The sequence below is a fragment of the Ictidomys tridecemlineatus genome, chromosome 10, assembly GCF_052094955.1.
Source record: "Ictidomys tridecemlineatus isolate mIctTri1 chromosome 10, mIctTri1.hap1, whole genome shotgun sequence".
Taxonomy (NCBI): Eukaryota; Metazoa; Chordata; class Mammalia; order Rodentia; family Sciuridae; genus Ictidomys; species Ictidomys tridecemlineatus.
This window is the reverse complement of record NC_135486.1, coordinates 35,813,584-35,833,856: the sequence shown is the minus strand read 5'-3', so window position 1 is coordinate 35,833,856 and position 20,273 is coordinate 35,813,584. Positions and strand designations below refer to the sequence as shown.

Sequence of the window (20,273 nt, the reverse complement as noted above, 5' to 3'; positions counted from 1 at the left end):
ACTTTTAGCTAAGTTTTCTATTACTTGCAGCCTAAACCATCCTCATGGATGCAACAGTGAGACCAGAATCTTGCTAAAATACATGAACAGAAACAAAATCCAGTCAGGTATGAGAAAGAGATGTCAAGGGCATGTTTTGGGATCTCTGGCAACTCTAAGCATTGCATTATTTTGTTTCTACATCAATCTCCTGAGTTCCCAATCCTGAGCTTCAATGCTTCACCACCAGAGTGGGCAGTTATTCTGGTCATCTGCCCATTTTGTGTCTGCTGTTCTGTCTACCAACTGACTGGTTATTTCTTTATCTTCTGGTTCAGATTTTCAAGAAGGAGAACTGGATTGGCCAAATGAACTACAGAGCTTCTGATAGGGAAAAGCCTGGGCCACCTCATAGGTCATGGTCAGTCTATGGATTGGCTATCTTTGAATCAGGTTTCACTTCTTGATGAATCAGAGTGAATACAAGAGGGTGAATACAGGAAATGGCCAACCCCACTCAGCCTGAGGTCCCCGCAGAGGCCATGGGCTGGGAAGTTCCATCAGGAGGAGACTGTGCCCTGGGTAAGTACAGACAAACTTGTGAGCACAGCCGTGAAACAACAGAGCTGAGCCAACCAGGGTGAGGACAAAGGAATCCACTCCCACTGCAACCTCTCTCTGCCATTGCACACTCAAGAGGAAGAGGCGCCTGGCCAAAATGTCTGCCTGGCCATCTAGATGTGCCCTCAATCAAGTCACACAGCTCAGAAAATATCCCTGCTGCAGGTGCCCCCACCCCACATCTACATAGGAAGCAGAGACATGGCTGCTATCCCAAATGTGCACACCACACATGAGTTTTGCATATAGCACTTTGTGGGAAATGTTCTAAGAGTTGTTTTGTTAATTTAGACATTGTGAAACCCTTCGCAGTGCAGTGTTGTGTTGGGATGTGCAGGCAGCAGCCATACTGATAGAACTGGGAACAGCATGCCAGCATCGACGGCAGCAGAATGTTTCCTAAAACAAAGTTTTAAGACAACATACGGGGTAGAAGCCTCTAGTAGCCCAGTGTGAGAAAGCAGCACTGCTTTCCCTGAGCTTATGGTGTTCTCATAGTGGGAGTGTTTTGCTTTCCCTATGAACAAGTAATCACAAGAGTGTAAGTAGTCTAAACTGGTATTTCTGTCACTTTTCAGTTCTGTAGCCTTAGGTAATCTGTGTGAACTTTCTTGTTGTTGTTGTTGTTATTGTTTTTCAGGTACATGGAACTGAACTCAGGGGCACCCAATCACTGAGCCACATCCCCAGCCCTATTTTGTATTTTATTAGAGACAGGGTCTCATTGAGTTGCTTAGCACCTCGCTTTTGCTGAGGCTGGCTTTGAACTCACAGTCTTCCTATCTTAGCCTCCTGAGCCACTGGAATTACAGGCATGCACCATCATTTCTTCATTGGTGAAATGTGTTTAATGATACTTTCCTGTACCATTGGGAAGTGTGGCCACAATTCTTATTTATAGTGAGGCACCTAAGAACATGTTGGGCACATAATAAGGCGTTTTAGAGTTATAATTCTAAAAGATTGTTTTTCCGAGGCAGGTGGGCTATCTGAGAGTTTATGGTCAGAAGCACTGGTCCACACTATTGTTCAGGTCTGGTAATGTCTGTCATCCAACTCAGCAGACGAGCTTAGAATTCCATGTGATCATCCGATCAGGAATAAGAAGTGGCTGGAAGGTGCCAAGTTGATAGCAGGCCAGTGGGACAAAGACATGTTCTTCCATGTTAATCGGAAACTAGGAAATGGGAGGAAGCCAAAGAGGCTTTCAGTGCTGAGCCCAGGTATAATTCATCATTTCATACTACTTGGGATGAAATAGAATCCATTCCTGACACTGTCTAGGACAATAAGGGAAGAAGTTATAGTGCACCGGGGACAGAGGCCACTGTACCTTCTTGGTGATTGACACTGAGGCCAGCCACTCAGAATATTAACAGATGGCTCAGGACAAGAACAGGAACCAAAAGACCTTTAGGGGCATGGGGAAAGACAGATTTAGGAATTCTTGGGGTTGGAGTCATGAGTGGCCTCCATCTGAGCACCACGATGTCCAATATGGCTGCTTAAGGCCACACTCAGAGACCAAATCAACAAATAGTGTTGAGGTTTTAGGGTTCCCTGCAGGCCCTACAATTAAGGTCCCAAAACCCTTAGTGTTATCTAAAATGGTAAAGAATAACAAGGTCTGTGTTCCTCAAAATAACATTTTTCCCAGAAGATAGGATTCTAAGATTTTTCATCTGCCTGGTGTACACATCCTGCATAATCCCCAAGACTGAACATTATGATGTTTTACTCACATCATTAGGTTATGTTAAATGGTATAGTTGGGCCTGGGATAGGAGAATTATTTGGGTGAACCGGACCTAATTATATGAGCTCTGCGAAAGCAGAGAGTTCTCTCTGTCTGATCACAGAAGGGGAGGTCAGAATCTTGAGGCGTGAGGATGTGAGGTGCCATTGCTGTCCTGAAAATGGAGGGGTATTTTCAGGACATTTAAGTGGCTTCAGAACTGAGAGCAGCCTCCATCTGATAGCCAGACAGGAAAGTGGGATCTCAGGTCTACAACCCTCAATTCTGCCAACAAGCTTGAGCTTAGAAGTGAACTCTTCCCTAGAGCTTCTAGAGAAGAGCCCAAACTGGTCAACACCTTGACCTCAGCCTTGAGATCCTCCGAGCAAGGAACTCGGGCGTGCCCTATAAGACTCCAAATCTGTCTGGCCTACAGGACTCTGGGCTAATAAATGGATATTCTTTTATGTTGCTAAGTTTGTGGTGATTTCAAAGCATACAGATCCATGAAGAAATATGTGGTTCAAACTTAGGACAAACCTGCTTATTTTCATCTGACTTCATGTACCTTGCTTTGCCCACACATATTTCCTTTTTGTTTTCCATTAGTTTCTTTATAAATATTTTTAATCCAAAATCTGATTACCAGGGCTGGGGCTGTAGCTCAGTAGCAGAGCGCTTGCCTTGCACGTGTGAGGCCCTAGGTTCAATCCTCAGCACCACAAAAAAATAAACAAATAAAATGAAGGCATGCTGTCCATTTATAAGTATAAAAAAAATCTGATTACTAGGAACTAGAAAGAATGTGATTATATCCAAGTGCTGATGAAATATAAGCAAAAGATAAAGTCTGCACCCTGAACCTGCCACTTAGTTTATACTCTTTGAGAAAATTACTTCACCCCCATACATCTTAGTTCCTCATCTATCAAATAGGGATTATCATGCTTACTCACTGTATTTAAGTGAGACTTCAGTCAGTATATTTCAATGTGCTTTAAAAATAAAAGCCTGTATGTAAATGCAAGCTACTATTTTTAAATCAGAACAACCAGCAGGATGCTCAGGGCAGCCAGGTGAGCCAGCACCAGAGAAAGTCCCAGTTTGAACATCTAGAAACCTGCAGAGAGAAAAAGGGCCCCTTGGAGAAGGCTTTAGGGAATAGCTGCAAGGGCTATGTCTCCTCTTGAGTGCGCTTTCTTACCCAAGTGAGAAAAGCAGACTAAGGCAACACGCTAGGCTAATTCTCAGCATTACCAAGAACAGAATTCAAAATCCTAAGTAGGAAAAAAAAAAAGTAATATGATCCACAAAATGGTTCACTAATTTGCTTAGAGAGCAAAATGAAAGAGGAATTCAGAACACATTACATTAGTAATGGAGACATTCAACAACAAATGAATGGAATCAAACACCTGTAAAGCAGAAGTCTTGGAGGAGATGTTATCCTTGGCTAAAGATGGTGTGTGCCTGTGCTTTAACAATGGTGTGTGAACTGTCTAAGACAGGAAAGAGATCTTTGGGAAGAAAGCCTACAGGCACTGTGAGACAAGTTTCGAAATTCAATCTGTAACAAAGAAAATTGGACGAGAGATGATTGATAAGCTCACCCAAGAAGAGCAAAAAGACATGAAAATCAAATGAGTTCTCCCAACTAGTAAGGGCATCCAAATGAGCAGAATGTTTATTAAGGCTCATATTACAGTTGCTATATGGAGAAATACTTTGGAAAAGATTCAGAAGAGGAAAAACCAGCCCCGATGCTATATTTACCCACTAATAACAACAAAGCGTTTGGTTTCCTGCCTGTTTCATTGTTCACTGACAATGAAGGCACATTTTCAAAACATAAACCCAGGTAAAAAGAAAACACTCACCCACACACACAAAAGGTAAAATGCAAGATAAATTTAAAGAAATAGTCAAAAGCTTCTACAAGCACAGTCCAGAGAGAGAGAAAACTAAAATCTGGTTTCCTGCAAGTAACCCAGTACCTCCATGCCACCAAGAATATTTATGTTCAGAGTCTTGAGTTAACTTGGAATTAGGCACAACTAGAGTTCCAAGCTCAGCTCTGCCATTTACCATTGGAGAGATGCCAGTCGTGGTGTCTAGCCTTTCTGAGCACCAGTTTCTTAATCTGTAAAACTGAGATAATAGACACTTCAAAAGGCTTTAGAGAGGATTAAATGGAATAATACATATAAAATGGCTGGCATATTTAGTCAATGCTCAAAAATGGCAATTAATATTTAAAGTATTATTATCTGCCCAAGCTGTAAAGAAAAAGAGCTAACTAAATAAATGCAAGATCCTTTTTAAGACTTGTGGTTCTATCCTCATGTAATTCAGTGGTTCCTCAAAAAAACTTAACATAGGGGGTTGGGGTATAGCTCAGTCAGTGGTACAGCACTTGGCCAGCATGTGTGAGGTCCATAATTCAATCTTCAGCACTGCAAAAAACAAAAACAAACAACTACTGCCCTACTGCCGGCTGCTGTGGCGCTCGCCTATAATCCCAGCAGCTTGGGAGGCTGAGACAGGAGAATCACGAGTTCAAAGCTAACCTCAGCAGCAGTAAGGCACTAAGCACCTCAGTGAGACCCTGTCTCTAAATAAAATACAAAAATTAGGGCTGGGGATGTGTCTCAGTAGCCAAGAGCCCCTGAATTCAATCCCCAGTACCCCCATCGACACACACACACTTTAAAAAAAAAAAAGAACTACTGACAATAAAAAAATTAAACTAAACATAGAAACATTACACAACCCAGCAATTCCACTCTTAGGCAGTTCCCCAAAAGAATGGAAAGCAGGGACTCAAATAGGTACTTGTACACCAGTGTTCACTGTAGCATTATGTCCAATAGTAAAAACAGGTGGAGAAAAATCCAGGTGTCCAACAAATGAGAAGTATAAAAACAAAACGTGTTACATACATACAATGGAAGGTCATTTGGTCATAAAGAGAATGACATTCGATGTATGTTACTAAATGAATGAACCTAATTATGCTAGGTGACATAAGCCAGACACAAAAAGGACAAATACTATATGATTCCATTTATACAAAACATCTAGACAAGGCAAATTCACAGAGATAGAAAGTAGAGGTTACCATGGGCTAGAAGCTCACAGTATTTGTCTTTTCATGTCCAGCTTATTTCATCGACGGTGGGGTGGGGAGAGTTACTGTTTAACGAGTAGCAAGTTTCTAATTGGGATGCTGGAAAAGTTTTGAGGTGGAGAGAGATGATGGTTACATAATAATATGGATGTCATTCAATGGTTTGAATGGCATACCACACACACACAAAAAAAAATCATGTAGTTCTATCTTTCAGACTCTTCCCCTGAGTCATGGTAACATCCAGATTAGAGACATAAATGCTACCTGAATTTTCATAACTGGCAGCCACTCATAAGGGCTTTAGTGTCAATTTGCCTGGGTTCAGATCTTCCCTCGTCACTTACTACCTTTGTCATCTGGGACAAGGTACTCAAGTTTTTGAGCCATCGTTGCCTCATCTGTGAAATGGAGATAATAATCCCTAGAACACAGGGTCGTTATGAGGAGGCCATGAAGGGCTTATATACACAGATGGTGCTTATGAAAGTCAGGTTATTATTTATTCCTTGATAACTACTGTTAAAGTGTTAGTTGGATAGACAGAGTCAGAGATGGAGGGCTGAATAACTCTGGTGCCAAAGGTCTCACTATCTTTAACTCTGATTTTTTTTAGATTCTCCCCACTGAAGTGTGAGCCAAAGAACTTGATGGGGCTGGCAGATGATCAAAGGCAACAAGCACTGCTCAAAGCTCTCCTTCAAGCCCACTCCATCCTTCCCACTTAAGGCAGAGAGATCATTCTAGTCCTTCAGTACATTAGCACCAGGCCACTCTTAGAATCAAGTCCCAACTCTTAAACAAGGATTACAAGATGCTTCATGATCTAGTCCTTCCTGATTTCCTCTTCTGCCCCTACTCTCAACTCACCTCACTTTCACACTCCAACCATGCTGGCCAGCTCCCAGCTCCTTCTGGAAGGTGCCTTCCTAGGAGGTAGGAGCTACTTCACTGGCTCTCTCCCCCATCCTTCCGGTCTGCTCTTGAGCATCGTCTCCTCCAGGCAGGTTTCTTAGACTCACTAGGACTGAGTTGGATGCTTCTCCTAGGGCCGCTCATCATGCTTTTCCTATGATCCCACATTGCGTGCTCATTCTGGTGTTATTGACTGTTTTCTGTATCTCCAATAAGACCTGTGCTGTTGACCATTTCATCCCCAGTAACCAGCACAATGCCTGGCCTGGAAGTGCATGCTGATTTTCTGAATGAACTTCAAACAAATAGAAGAGTAGATAAAAGGACAACCCAAAACCTGGTTCTATAAATTGGATCAGGTTGTGAAATGAAAGTGTCAGCCCCACTAAGTCTTACCCCTTTGCGGACCTTTATCACACTGTTAAGGAACTCTTGATGCTTGTCAACATTAATGGGGAAGAGTAAGTGACAGCACAGGTCCCACACAAGGAAGGTGACTGTTAATTTATCAGCCACCTTCAAGTAGATTTACACATGTCCCTCTCCCTCTAAACCTCAAACTATCTGGTTCTTAATTTTCCTACTTCTGCTTAACCATCTGGACTACCGAAACTTAAAATTCCTGTCATCTTTAACTCCGCCCATAGCCCTGATATCACTACAGTCCCTCTCTCCAATAATTTGACTTCCTATCTGCACTACGGTCCTATTCCTATCCTTACTGGTAAAAAGTGCTTTATGTCAGAACAAAGCTCTGCTGAAGAGCATGTTTTCCTTCCCAGCGTGAAAACCTCAAGGACACTTGAGCAACTCAACATCATTAATACGTACCACTGACTGCAGGCCTGATTCTTCGGCAGTTCTAGGAAAACAGGCCCAGTAGAAAAGTTTGGTTCCCACGGTAAATAAAGTGCCAATTTTAAATGGCGTCAACTTGGGCAATGACCTAGCACTGCTTCTTTTCTAATCTTTATGGTCCCAGGACAATTGGGTTCATGCACCTCTGCCATAGGAAGCAGGAAGGCCGGGCTCTCTCCTTTGAACCAGTGGCATTGTTTTATTGTCTCCAAATAGGAGAGGCCTTAACAGCAGTCGAATTTGTTGTTCGGCTGTGGTCAGAAGGAACACCAACTATTATTAATTAGACCATGATTAAATCATAGAACTAAGTAAGCATTTATCAAAATTTAAAAGGGCAGTTTATACAATCTTATCCAACTGGTTAAATGGAATTATTGCTTTTTTTTTAACACTATTTTAGTTTGTGGCATCCAATAGATGCTTTCTTCAAAAAAAAAAAATAAGTGCAATAATGAAGTTTGCATTGGGAAGGTGTAGACAGGTGCTAACACTGAGCAAATGACTTGTCAGGCTAAAGATTTGCCGAGAAGTATGCATTAGAGTTAAGTGTCTTCGGATAACAGCACTGTGTTCAGGGAGAGGGGGCTTTGAAGTCAATGCTGTTCAGAAGGAACCTTTGGTTTTTGCTATCTTCAGTTTTCTCATCTGGAGAATGTAGATAACAATAGCTCTCTCCTAGAGTTATGCCAAACAATACCTTGCACATGATTTCACAGTCCATTGTTCTTCATTCTCCCACTCCCTGTGGCTCAGGCTTCTGCAGTGGTCAGCCTGTCTGGGCAGCATGACATGCCCAGGGCCGCAAATGCCAATGAAACATTTATTTTTTTTTTTAACCAACCTTGTATCTAAAGCATATAGCTTTCATTTGAACAAACAGTTCAGAAAAATCTATATTGTTTAGAGGATATGCTCATTATTTATAGGTATTTTACACATGCCGGGTGATTGTTTAGACATCTGGGATTTGAGAGAGTCGGAGCACATAAATTACCCATAAGAATTTCTCCAGGTTCCAATCTTGTAATCTCAGGCCTTGAAGGAAGCACAGAATTATGTTTCTTAAGCCTCGTGGAAAGGATTTAACAAGTATCAGGTTTGTATAAAAGGGCATCTGCTCTTACTTAAGAGCAATATGACAACCAAGTATCTAAATGACTCTTCTGTGCCTCATAAAGCCAGAGTGAGATATTTTCCATGTTGTTTTTCAGTTCCCTTTTTAAAGGCTCATGCAATCAATTCCTACTTGAGTTGTCTACAGATGAATTTTTATCTTTCTGATTGTCAGTAAATGACAACTATGCAATCCAACATCTTCAGCTTTTGCTTTGCCTGCCAGAAAGCTTATATAAAGTCAGGTTATTGCCATGTGTCCAACTCGATCAATGTCAGTGCCTGAATTTTGCCTGTTCACCCTCCATCCTTCCAATGGAGTCTTCAGGACTTCATTGTGAATTATCTTGCCTTGCACTTGTCTCACTCTGAGGTCCTTTTGGAATAGCAGGCTGGACAACTTCCAAACCTTAAAGGTAAACAAGAATTAGTTTACTTAATTCAACAATATCAACAACAACAAAAATACTGGGTCAGTCCCATTAGCAAGTGTGAGTGAATTGTTGCATCAAATAGTTAATATATTTCTGTTCAGAAAGACTTAAATAGAAGTTAAGAAAAAACTAGGAGCAGGGCACAGTGACGCCTGCCTGTAATCCCAGCAAATCAGGAGGCTGAGGCAGGGGGATCTCAAGATTGAGACCAGCCTTAGCAACTTAGCAAGGCCCTAAGCAACTTAAGGAGACCCTGTTTCAAAAAACAAAACAAAACAAAACAAAACACTGGGAATGTGACTCACTGGTTAAGCATCCAGGAGTTCAATCCCTGCCTGAGACAAAAAACAAACAAACAAACAAAAAACCTAGGGACGTTTTAATTAGATAATCACCACTGTATAAGAACAAAGATATAAATACTAGAGTCAGACCACCTAAATCTGAATCCTAGCACCACTTTTACCAGCAGTGTGTTCTTGGCCTTGGTAAGTTACTTTTGCATTGCTTCAGTTTCATCATCTCAAAATTGCAGACAAAAACACTCACAATGTTTTGAGAAGTTATGAAATACTTAGAATATGGTAAGCTCTCAATAAACACTAGCTTTCATTCTTCCAACTCCCCTTTTATTAATAAAAACAGTATTCCTGACATATTCAAAGACCAATATTCAGAAGTTGACCAGTAGGCTTACCTGTTTTAGGGCAGGATGGGGTGTGTCCCCCAAATGAGAAATATTGGAAAAATCTTAATTTTATTTTCACTAGAAACTGATATATGGCAATCTTTAACAGGCACCTGGCCAGGGTAGAGCAGCTGTGATCATGGAAGAAGAGCTCAAGGCTTGATAACCCATAGGCTGAGAGTAAAGCCATATAACCCCTCCCCTAACCAGGAGGCATAAGCATTGGGTTGGAGGAAAGAAAATCTTTCTTGCTTCCTAAATAAATGCTGAATGAGAATTTCCTCTGGCTCTCTATAAAAATGCTGAATGAGTAGGTCCTCCATAGTGGCCAGCACTCCCTGTACATGTGTTTCCAGAGGAGAAGGCCTAGAAGACACCAGCTTGAGATGATGACCCCAGATGGTGAGCCATCTCCACACCCTGGCAATCAAGGAATGAAGTCATTATTGGGGAAGGCAATGGACATCTGCTACCTTGGAAGTCCAGCCTCAGCTCTCAACCGTCAACCACCCTTGACCCTCCCCTTGTCCCCAGCACCAGCAGCAAATGGACAACAGCACCACCCTCTCTTGGCTCAAAATCATCAGCAATCAGATGACACAGGGAGGAAACAAACAAGCATGTGACTTACTATGTTCCAGACATTGTGCTTAATGATTTACATGGAACTCTCCTTTAATATACTATGCAATAAATGAAAATGTGGAAAGCATGAAAGCCAGATTTTCTGAAAGTCAAGATTGTTTTATTCTTAATTTGTGTTTTATTTCATTGCATCGTTATTTGGAATGAGTCACGATTGATTGTAGCTTAATCATATTTTAAAAATATCTGTTCATGGGAGTTCTAAATTATTCATTTAGGGAAATGGAATCAAAAGCTTTGTGAGAAGGGCTTTTAGGTTGAGCTGGGAGACTGGCTACCAGGTCTAGAGACTACATATGGGAGATTGCACATTCCAATATGCTAATCCAACCACGTTTGGGTTGCAATCACTTGAAATATGGCTAGTGCCACTGTGACACCAGATTTCTTATTTTTACTTCATTGTAATTACTTTACATTAAAAACTGAAGCAGTGTACATATTTTTCCAGTATTTTCTAATTTGACCATTTTGGCAGGACTACATTGCACTTCATCTCTCACATAAAGCACTAATATTCTCTGGTGCATATGTGACTGTACAGAACGTAAACCCATCACTAATCTCATCTATGTTCACGTATTGATTGAGTTTGAATTATTGTTTTGCTATGTGGTGATACAACTTTATAATGTGCTTTTTGAATAATTTAGAAAAACAGCACAAGTTACAGTTATGGCTTTACAAATCATAATTGGTAATGGAATAAAAATGTCATTGTCCTTGATTCAACTATTTTTCTAGTTTGAAATAAACATAGACAAAAATTTAAATCCAAAATGTAGATGTAACACATGATGGAGAATTGTGGAGAGGTACAAATGCCAATCCCTTAATACAAAGAGTTATAAATTGAGAGAGGTTGAAAGAAGGTATGTTGCAAATTCCACAGTGGATGGCAATTATGATTTACTCAAATGGAGCAAAAGCAGAAAGCTGATTGTTGTAATTTGTCTAAAGAGAATAAAGCGTATACATTAGTTAATGAGACTTTTTCAACAAATATGTAGTAAATTTTATCAATTTACTCCCAACATTCAAATGAGACTTGATGAAAGTATTTACCTGAAATAAAAACTGAATATCAAAGATGAAAAATTTAAGTCAGTTTGTTTTTTCCCTAAAATCTGAAGACTTTTAACAGGATCCAAGTTCTTCTCTTTGGCCAGATATTAAATTGCTTTGATTCTCACATATGCATATACTTATACAGACATTTTTAGTTGGAAAAATGGTAAAAGAAATGTTTTCAGTTACAAGAATTTTGTGAAGAAATTATAAGGAAAAGACTTAAAAATATACTTCACAAAAAAATAAAAACTTCAATGCAATCAGCAAACAAGTGTTTGAAGAATACAAATCCATAACAATAAAAAAGATGAGTTGACTCAAATTCTGAAAAACTGCAGGTGCAAGTTCATTTTTTGAGGTTTTTTTTTGTTGTTGTTGTTTGTTTGTTTGTTTGTTTAGCTTTAGATGAGTCAGAAGATATAAAATACACTGTCCAATTAGTACTTTGGGTACGTTTTGTCCCCCAAAGACTTTTTAATTTACTGAGAAATATTATTCATTCATGGCCTAAAATATCGAACTCATGGAATAAATATTTTTCAATAGTTTACATCTGTCAAAGAAGAATTTTGGCTAGATATTAAAAAAATTAGTTCCTAACACAACAACAACAGTTCTCCAGTTATGTTAGTTCAAAACTGAAGATTTATTGGAATTTTTCAAAACAGACTGATGTTTCCTTTATTTCTTTGTTTCACTGCATGATACATGTTACAAATATTTATGCTCAGTTTTTTGAAGCAGGCTCCATGAAATGTGTCCTGGATACTGTTGTTAAAATCATTCAGTGTATACATGCAAACGCAATGAATCATTATAAGTTTATGGAACTGTTGAAAGAAATAGAAGACAATGAACTTCATGGTTCCATGATATCTTTGCCAATGTTCTCTGCTTGAGTTGTGGAATAGTTTTACAAAGTTTTACTGTACTATTAACTCCAATTCAAGATTTCCTTGAAAATGATAGGAAAGTTGGCAATATTTGCAATATCTGGCAAATATTTGCAAAGAATATAAAACCGTGTGGGTGTAGTTTTCACAACATCACACTGTATCTAAATTAACCAAATTTGAAATTCCAAGGAAAGAAAAAGCTTCTATGTCATCCATTTTGACAGATGTGAGGTTTTAAGTTGAAATGGGAACCTTTCATAATTTCATCAATATAATGAGTTTTGCAGTTTTCTTTTTCATGTCCATATGCAGAAGGTTTAAATTATTATTGATAACATTATATCAATTATAAAATGGCTGTAAAAACTATAAGAAAATGAAAAGAAATTGTCAATACTGATAAAGAACTGCTTTCCATTCCCTCAGTACTACTTTGAGTTCAATGTTGATTCTGAGCTCATGTAAGAGTGAATGAATTTCCTTAACTTGTGTAGATAGAATTTTGAAACCGATAGATTTTGCTTGAAAGTCAAAATGAGCTGGGTGCAGTGGCACACACCTATTATCTCAGCTATTTTGGAGACTGAGGCAGGAGGATTGCAAATTCAAGGCCTGTGCGGGCAATTTAGTGAGATCCTGCTTCAAAATATTTTTGGCAGCGGGGGGTAACCAGGGGTTGAACTCAGGGGCACTCAACCACTAAGCCACATCCCCAGCCCTGTTTCGTATTTTATTTAGAGACAGGTCTCACTGAGTTGCTTAGTGCCTTGATTTTGCTGAAGCTGGCTTTGAACTTGTGATCCTCCTGCCTCAGCCTCCCTAGCTGTCATACACCACCTGGCTTCAAAGTATTTTGTTGTTGTTGTTGTTTTGCTTTAAAAAGGCTGTAGCTCAGTGGTAGAGTGCTCAGTGGTAGAACATGGGGGAGGTCCTGAGTTCAATCCCCAGTACTGCAAAAATAAATAAATAAATACTCAAAAGTGATTACTATTAAAAAGATGGACCAGTATTGTCAGTGTGGATGTAAATATTAAAGAAGAATAATTTATTCAGTTAACAGAAAACCTGTAATTATGTTTGGAACACTTCATGTTCATGACTTTTCTGGCTGTAAATTTTATAAAATCATATACTTCAACTTGACTATTTCCCATTAAAAATTCAGGATCCAAATTTGATATACTGTAAGTATATACTGTACATTTAGTAAGAAGAAAAGAATCTAAAATGTCTCAACATTTTTACATTGCAAGATATTTTCTATGCATTGAGTTATATAAAGTCTATTGAAATTATTTGCCTATTTCTTTTTGCTTTTTAATGTGACTATTAGAAAATTTTAAATTACACGTGTGGTTTAAACAGTGTCTTCCTACAGACCATTCCTGTGAAGAGGCGTTTATGCAACTTACTTCTCAATAAATATAAGCTAGGGGCTTCCAAGAGCAGGGTGGAAATTGGCCAGGGTATGTAACGGATCCCCTACTAGTACACCCTGGCTGGGTATTAAGTGTTTGTTGATGTCATTGTCTTTCTGCTCTTTCCTCTTCCAACTATGAAGGAAAAAGAAAGAGGAAGGTCACTTCTAGAAGCTTAAAGCCAGATTTCCTCTGGAAGTCTAGTTAGCCAGTTAAAATACGTCAGAGTCTATTCAGATAACCCGAGAGTGAAACAAAATGCCCTTTCTTTAGCAACTGTAAGTAAATAGCTACAGGCTTTTGACCCCAGGGCTATGAGAAGCTCTGAAGCAGAGAAAGGAAGAAATTCCGACTTTCTAGTACTGTTTGAAAAGCTAGGATTTTGTTGTTGTTGTTGTTGTTGTTGTTGTTGTTGTTTTTTAAGAATACTGAGAATAGAGTGAATTTTTCTAAAATTTATTTTTTAGATGTAGATGGGCACAATATCTTTATTTTTTAAAATATATTTTTAGGTGGTACTGAGGATTGAACCCAGTGCCTTCCACATGCTAGGCAAGTGCTTTACCACTGAGCCCCAGCCCCAGCCCCATAGAGTGCATTTCGACACATTCATGGAGTATAACTTCCCATTCTCGTGGCTGTACATGATGGGGAGTTATACTGGTCACGTATTCATATATGAACATAGGAAAGTGATGTCCGATTCATTCTACGTCTTTCCTATTCCCATCCTCCTCCTTTCCCTTCATTCCCTTTTGTCTAATCCCAATGAACCAGCTAGGACTTTCTGAGACTAAAAATTTGACATGAGAAAGTCAAAGGTTATTTTTACAAAATAAGACAAGTGGGCTTAGGTGAAGAAGTGATTAGGGCTAGACATTGAAGTTTAATAAGGGAAAGCTATTGAAGGTGCCCATGTTTTTATTTCTTCGCTCTTAAAAATATATGATTTATATGCAATGATAAGTGACTCATGATGATGAATAATTTATGCCTTTATTTTAATAATCCTTCCCAGGGGGATGGTCAGCATCAATGATCAGAATGCTACTTTGTCTTGCTGGTTGTAGCTGGGGAAAGGTGATGTGTGTTTCGGGGAGATGGAATTCTATGGAGAACTCACCCATTTACCCAGTAGCAGACTGTGGCATGCAGACATGCAAACTGGGAGGAAACATACTCTTTCTGCAGCAAGCTCACACACTCAGCCTCCACGCTGGGGCCTGCGTCACAGCCAGCTCTGTGCCTCCAGTGCCTGGCACCGTGCCTGGCACCACTTGGGCGGCCAGCATCATTTGTTGGACTGAATCGTAAAATGAAGTCATTTCCACAAAGGGATTTGTTGTCTAATCAGCAGTCAGCATGAAAACCACAAGAAATTAAATAAATATTATTATTTGTCTTTTCTGTCTTTTCCTATTTTGTTTCTATTTGTTTTGTTAATTTAAAAAAATACTTTTCACTTTTTTTTTTTTTTAAGACAGGGAATATACAGGACCCAATTCAGATACCCCTCCCTACCTGAATTCTCATTCACCAGCTATGCCCTGTAATGGCCTGCATCCGTTTCCTCCTGCACGCATGACCCTAACTGAAATCCTGCTGCAAAGTATCTGCATGCTGGGGCCAGTGAAAACTCATAATTTGAGCACAAGTCCGGGCAAAAGAATGGAGGGCGCCTTGCCATTATATCTCAGCTGCTTCCTCTGTTCTGTGGCTTCTTACTTGCTTGTGTTGTTTACCATAGTGTTTAAACTTGTGTGTTACTGCTATCATCTCCTCCATGCTGTTGAGAAAAATGCCTTCTAAGAAAGTTGGAAAAGATGGTGAAAAAAAGTATGCAAATCAAAGAGGCCCAGAAAAGCCCAGTGACTGAGAAGAAATTTGAAAGTGAAGAATCATTTTGCGGGGCGGGGGTGGGATGGAACAAAAAAAAATATGATTATGTAGGAAGGACAGCCTAACTTCTATCATCCACTGAACAATCTGAATACACAGCCAGATGCAGTGGCACATGTCTGTAATCCCAGCAGCTCCGAAGGCTGAGACAGGAGGATCGAAAATTCAAGGCAGCCTCAGAAAAAGTGAGGCACTAAGCAACACAGTGAGACCCTGTCTTTAAATAAAATACAAAATAGGTTGGGGATGTGGCTCAGTGGTAGAGAGCCTCTGAGTTCAATCCTCAGTACTTATGTCCCCATAAAAAAAAAAAAAAATCTGAGTACACACTGCATTGGCCTTTACATACCAATGAGCTCATTAATACAAGTGGTGTTTCAAATTCTTTATACCTTTCAGAAATTTACATGAGACCTGGAGAAATTTGTTGGTTTTTTTTTTTTAAGAAGTGCTTTAAATTTTTTCTCATTTGAGATAATGAAATATAGACTCAAGGTGTCTGAAATTTCAAAATCCAGAACATTTTCAAGAATAAACTGGATGTGAACAATGTGGGATGCCTGAGGCCACAGTGTGAAAGCTGAATTAGATAGTGTTGGGAACAAATAAGTGTTTTCATACTTAGGAAGTCCTTTGTCAACCATAAAGAACTTGATATTTTTATTGTTACTTAGAAATATCTGGCAAGCAAAAAAACAAAAAAAAAAGGAAAGAAAAGAAAAGAAATATTTGGCAAGCAAATGACTCTAGGTAATGCTCTGCAAGAGAATTTCAAAACAGCTGATATAGAAGTAAAGTTGGAATCCTAGATCAAAATGTTTTAGAAACACGTGAACATTTGAAATATTTGAAGCCTTTGTAAATTCTCCTTGCCCCCCTCCCCACCACCACACACACACACACAAAAAAAAAAAAAAAAAAAAAAAAAACAGGAAAAAAAACCCACGTTGAGTGGAGAACCCATGGTTGGTCCACAGACTGAATGGCTCTTCTTAACATGCAGCTCTCAGAATTCACTGGTTTAAACACTATCTGATCATAACATCTTTGGGTTCCAAAAACATCCACTCAATATTTCTTTTGGTTTTAAATTGAATTATCTCCTTCCAGTGAACAGGGTGCCACCATGTTATAAGCCTTCTCTGACTTCCAAGAGTACAGGTCTGCTTGTCCCCAATTGTAGGTGTGCTACTTTGTAGTTCTTTACAGCTCAGTTAAGGATACTTCTCAAAGCTGCTTTGCTCCATCAATTATTTTGTCTTCTTGGGTACATGAAAAATTGGGACAGATCCCTGTATAGCTTCAAGCACAGGATAAAGGGTTAAATAATATTTGTTGAAATGAGTGGATAGATATGACACTATCTATTTGAATAACCAACACCAGTTCAGAGAGACTGATCTAAAGAAGAGTTTCATAGGGTGGAGTCCCTCCTCTGAAATGTCCAGCTGTAAAACAAAATAAAACATAACCGATGTCCTTTTAAGTACAAAGCTGAGCTCAAAAGAAAGTAAAAGAAATTCCTAAAGAAACAAGAAATCAGATTCATAAATCTAGGCTCAATGACCAGCTGCCCAGAAGGATTTTTTTTTTTCCATTTGGCCAGATAGAGGTTTTGATTGAAAGGATCACAAAGAGCAGAAGAAAGAAGGGCCCCTCCCTGTGGAGCTGGAACCCAGGCTTCTGGAAAGCACTAGGGAGAGAAGCACAAGGACCACTGGCTTGGTGAAGGAGGATCAGGAAAAAAGAATTCATTACACTTCTAGTTATAAACAGAAGATGAATGCATCATTTACTGTTGTTCCTTTCTGAAACCTTACTAGGTTAGAGCAAAGAGAATTTCTAATGCAAAATCCACCAGAACAAAGAGTGCGGGAGAGAATCAATAATAGTCAAATACTGGAAGCTTGAAACATGAAAGAGTAGTAACTGATTTAGAAGATCCTTAGATGGCTGAGTGAATCTCGATTCTAATCCTGCTGTGGGAAAAGCTGAAAACCAACAGAATTGATTTTTAACTACAACAATCTCCAAATAGTAGCCAGGTACAGTGGCACATGCCTGAAATCCCAGCAATCTGAGAGGCTGAAAACAGGAGGATCACAAATTCAAAGCCAGCCTCAGCAGATTAGTGAGGCACTTAGCAACTCAGTGAGACTTTGTCTCTAAATAAAATATTTTTTTTTAAAAAGGGCTGGGGATGTGATTCAGTAGTTAAGTACTCCTGGGTTCAATGCCTGTTACCAAAACACACACACAACCACACACCAAAAAACAAAACAAACAAACAAACAAAAAACACAACTCCAGATAGTTCAGAACTGGCAGGAGGAACTTCTGAGAAGTGAGGGTAAAGTTGAAGCGAGAAGTTAAACGATTAGCTGAAGGATCAGTCGATACCCATATTTCCACCCACCTACTCCCACTTGTCTCATCTTGCCATTCTTGGATGACTGCTTCTTTCCACCTGCAGCAAGATCTAGTTGCTGAAAGAGGTAAAACAGAGTTTTTGGAGTGTCATGGCTCTGCCCCTGTCTCAGACAGATGCAGCCTTCTAGAAATAGGAACACAAATGGAACATTGACCTCCCCAGCCCACTTCTCTTACTCGTTCCCACGGTAAACCTGTAGCTAGAACTAAACACCCAGACAGGAGAGTAAAAAACTCCATGGGGCCTCTGGAAAGTACAAGGGGAAAGGTCTAAAGCTATTTATGCCAGGGATTCCCCAAAGACACATCTCAACCATACTCCAAACCTGACTCAGATTTTCCAGTTGGGTTGCTAGAACCCCAGTAGCTATATGAGCAGACACTTAGGACCAGTAGATAGTAAAGAAAGGCTCTGTCCTAAAAGATAAGAGTCCAAACAAACAAATGAACAGAGAGGGAACTAAGAAAGCAAATTGGAGGAAATGAAGACTATGCCGAGAATCAAATTTTAAAAAAGAGAAGAACAATTGTCAATATTCTCAGGGAGATAAGAAAAGATATTATGCCCATAAAGCAAAAATCAAATACCAGAAAGAAAGGGAGGGAGGAGGGGGGAAGAAACCTCCCTAGTAAAGTTCAGAAAATAAATTAAGAAGCACTCTGGAAGTAAAAAAAAAATCTAGTAAATATTAAAAACATTTAAAAAAATAGTTCAAACTCACCCAGAAAAGAGTAAAAACACAGTACAGAAAACATTATTTAAAAGATAAGAAAACGAGAAGTTCAAAAAGTCCAAAACTCAGACAATAAAATAATTCACAATATTTTTCCCCAAATGGGCATATATGTCTCCAGAGACAAAACACTTATCCAAAGAATCCAGCTAGATGAGCATATTACCCACGCCAAGGCACATCATGACTTCTCAACACACTAAGGAGTGAAGAAAAGTTCCTACAGTTTTCCAGAAAAAGAACATGCCACATTCATAGATCAGGAATTGGAATAGCTTTGGACTTCTTCCTAAAAGCAAAACTAGGAGCTCAAAGTCACTGGAGCAATGCCTTCAAAATCCTAAAAGGAATTAATTTATAATCAAGAATGCTATTCTTTTAAACTGTGAGAGTAGGCTAAAGTCAATTTCAAACATTGCCTCTGATACACTGCTTCTTAAAAAGCTAGTGGAGGATGTGCTTGTCCCAAATGAGGGAGTAAACCACTGAAGAGAAGACAAGGTGAGAAAACAAGAAATCCAACACAGGAGAGAAGCAGAGAGAATCCTGGGGATGGGATAAAGAGACAGCCATCAGAGACAAGAAGCCACGGTACAGAATGAGCCTATTTGAAATCTCTTTAAGAGATTTCTTTCAGAAGACGAAATTGCTGAATATCTTGAGAGGAGGAATCAACAGTATGGAGAGTTCAGAGTTGAATCAATGATGAGTTCACCAGAATCAAAGCAAAAGATAACTCAAGACCACAGTTATTTCCAGGGAAATTAAAAAAAAATGTTAAGGAAAGGAAAAATATTCAAAAGTTACTTGCTTCACTTATAAATAGAGTTTGTATTGCTATAAAGTAATAAATGCAGAATAGAGGTTATACAGGTTAATATTATGTTGTATCTATGGAAAACAAACCACTTATTGTCTTTTCTGGCATTAATCTTGTAGGATAAGACTGAACGGTATAAGGAGAGAGGTGAATTAAAAAACAGCTAAATTACATCTGCCAACCCAGAGAATTTATGTGTAAACAACTATAATGAAAAGTCAGAAAGAAAGAAAAGAAAAAGAAAGCAATGTAAACATGTTATTTAGAAATATGCAGGTAAATACCAAGAGAATTAACTAAAGAGAAATGTGGCTGAGTGTTTTTGTTCCTTTTGTTTTTGATAAAACTTCTGTAAAAAAATAGGAGTTCTTAAACCATGGAGATATATGTGTCTGTATGTGCAGACACACATGCAATTTGGTTTGTTTCTACCAGTTTATATATAAAGATAAATTTCAAAGGAATTTTTCTGTTTCTGCCTGGACTTTGGGGCTGGAGTACGATAGACACCAAAAAAAAAAAAAAAAAAATCTCCCCTAGAGCTCTTGTTTAAAAGTGTAGATTAAGAATTCATTTTGTTTATAGTTGTATCTTGTGGTACTGGCACAGGATTGGCACATAGCAAATACTTAATGACCATTCACTGAATGAATGGATGTTAATGACACAGAATTAAATCAATGAAATATAATAACATCCCATGTAAGACAAAAGAGGAAAGACTTGAGTATTTGAGAGGAATGGAGATACTTTCACCTTCATTAAAATTAATATACCTGCTTTAATTTTAAGCTTAACCTTTGAAATAATTAAAATAGAACGTTAAACTTTCAAGATTGTATAAGAGAAAAAAAAATTGAAGTGAGAAAAATGGCCAATCTAATAAA

General features: G+C 38.9%; 1 protein-coding gene across 1 annotated transcript in view; it reads right to left on the bottom strand.

Annotated features, from left to right (window-relative positions):
- Positions 1-7,553: 7,553 nt before the first annotated feature.
- The window catches only part of LOC110598573 (uncharacterized), a 71,277-nt gene continuing 58,557 nt past the window's right edge, over positions 7,554-20,273 (bottom strand). The window contains exon 3 of the mRNA XM_040276890.2: positions 7,554-8,760. Within this exon, the coding sequence (XP_040132824.2) occupies positions 8,593-8,760 (168 nt within the window). The 3' untranslated portion in view covers positions 7,554-8,592. The remainder of the gene's footprint in view (positions 8,761-20,273) is intronic.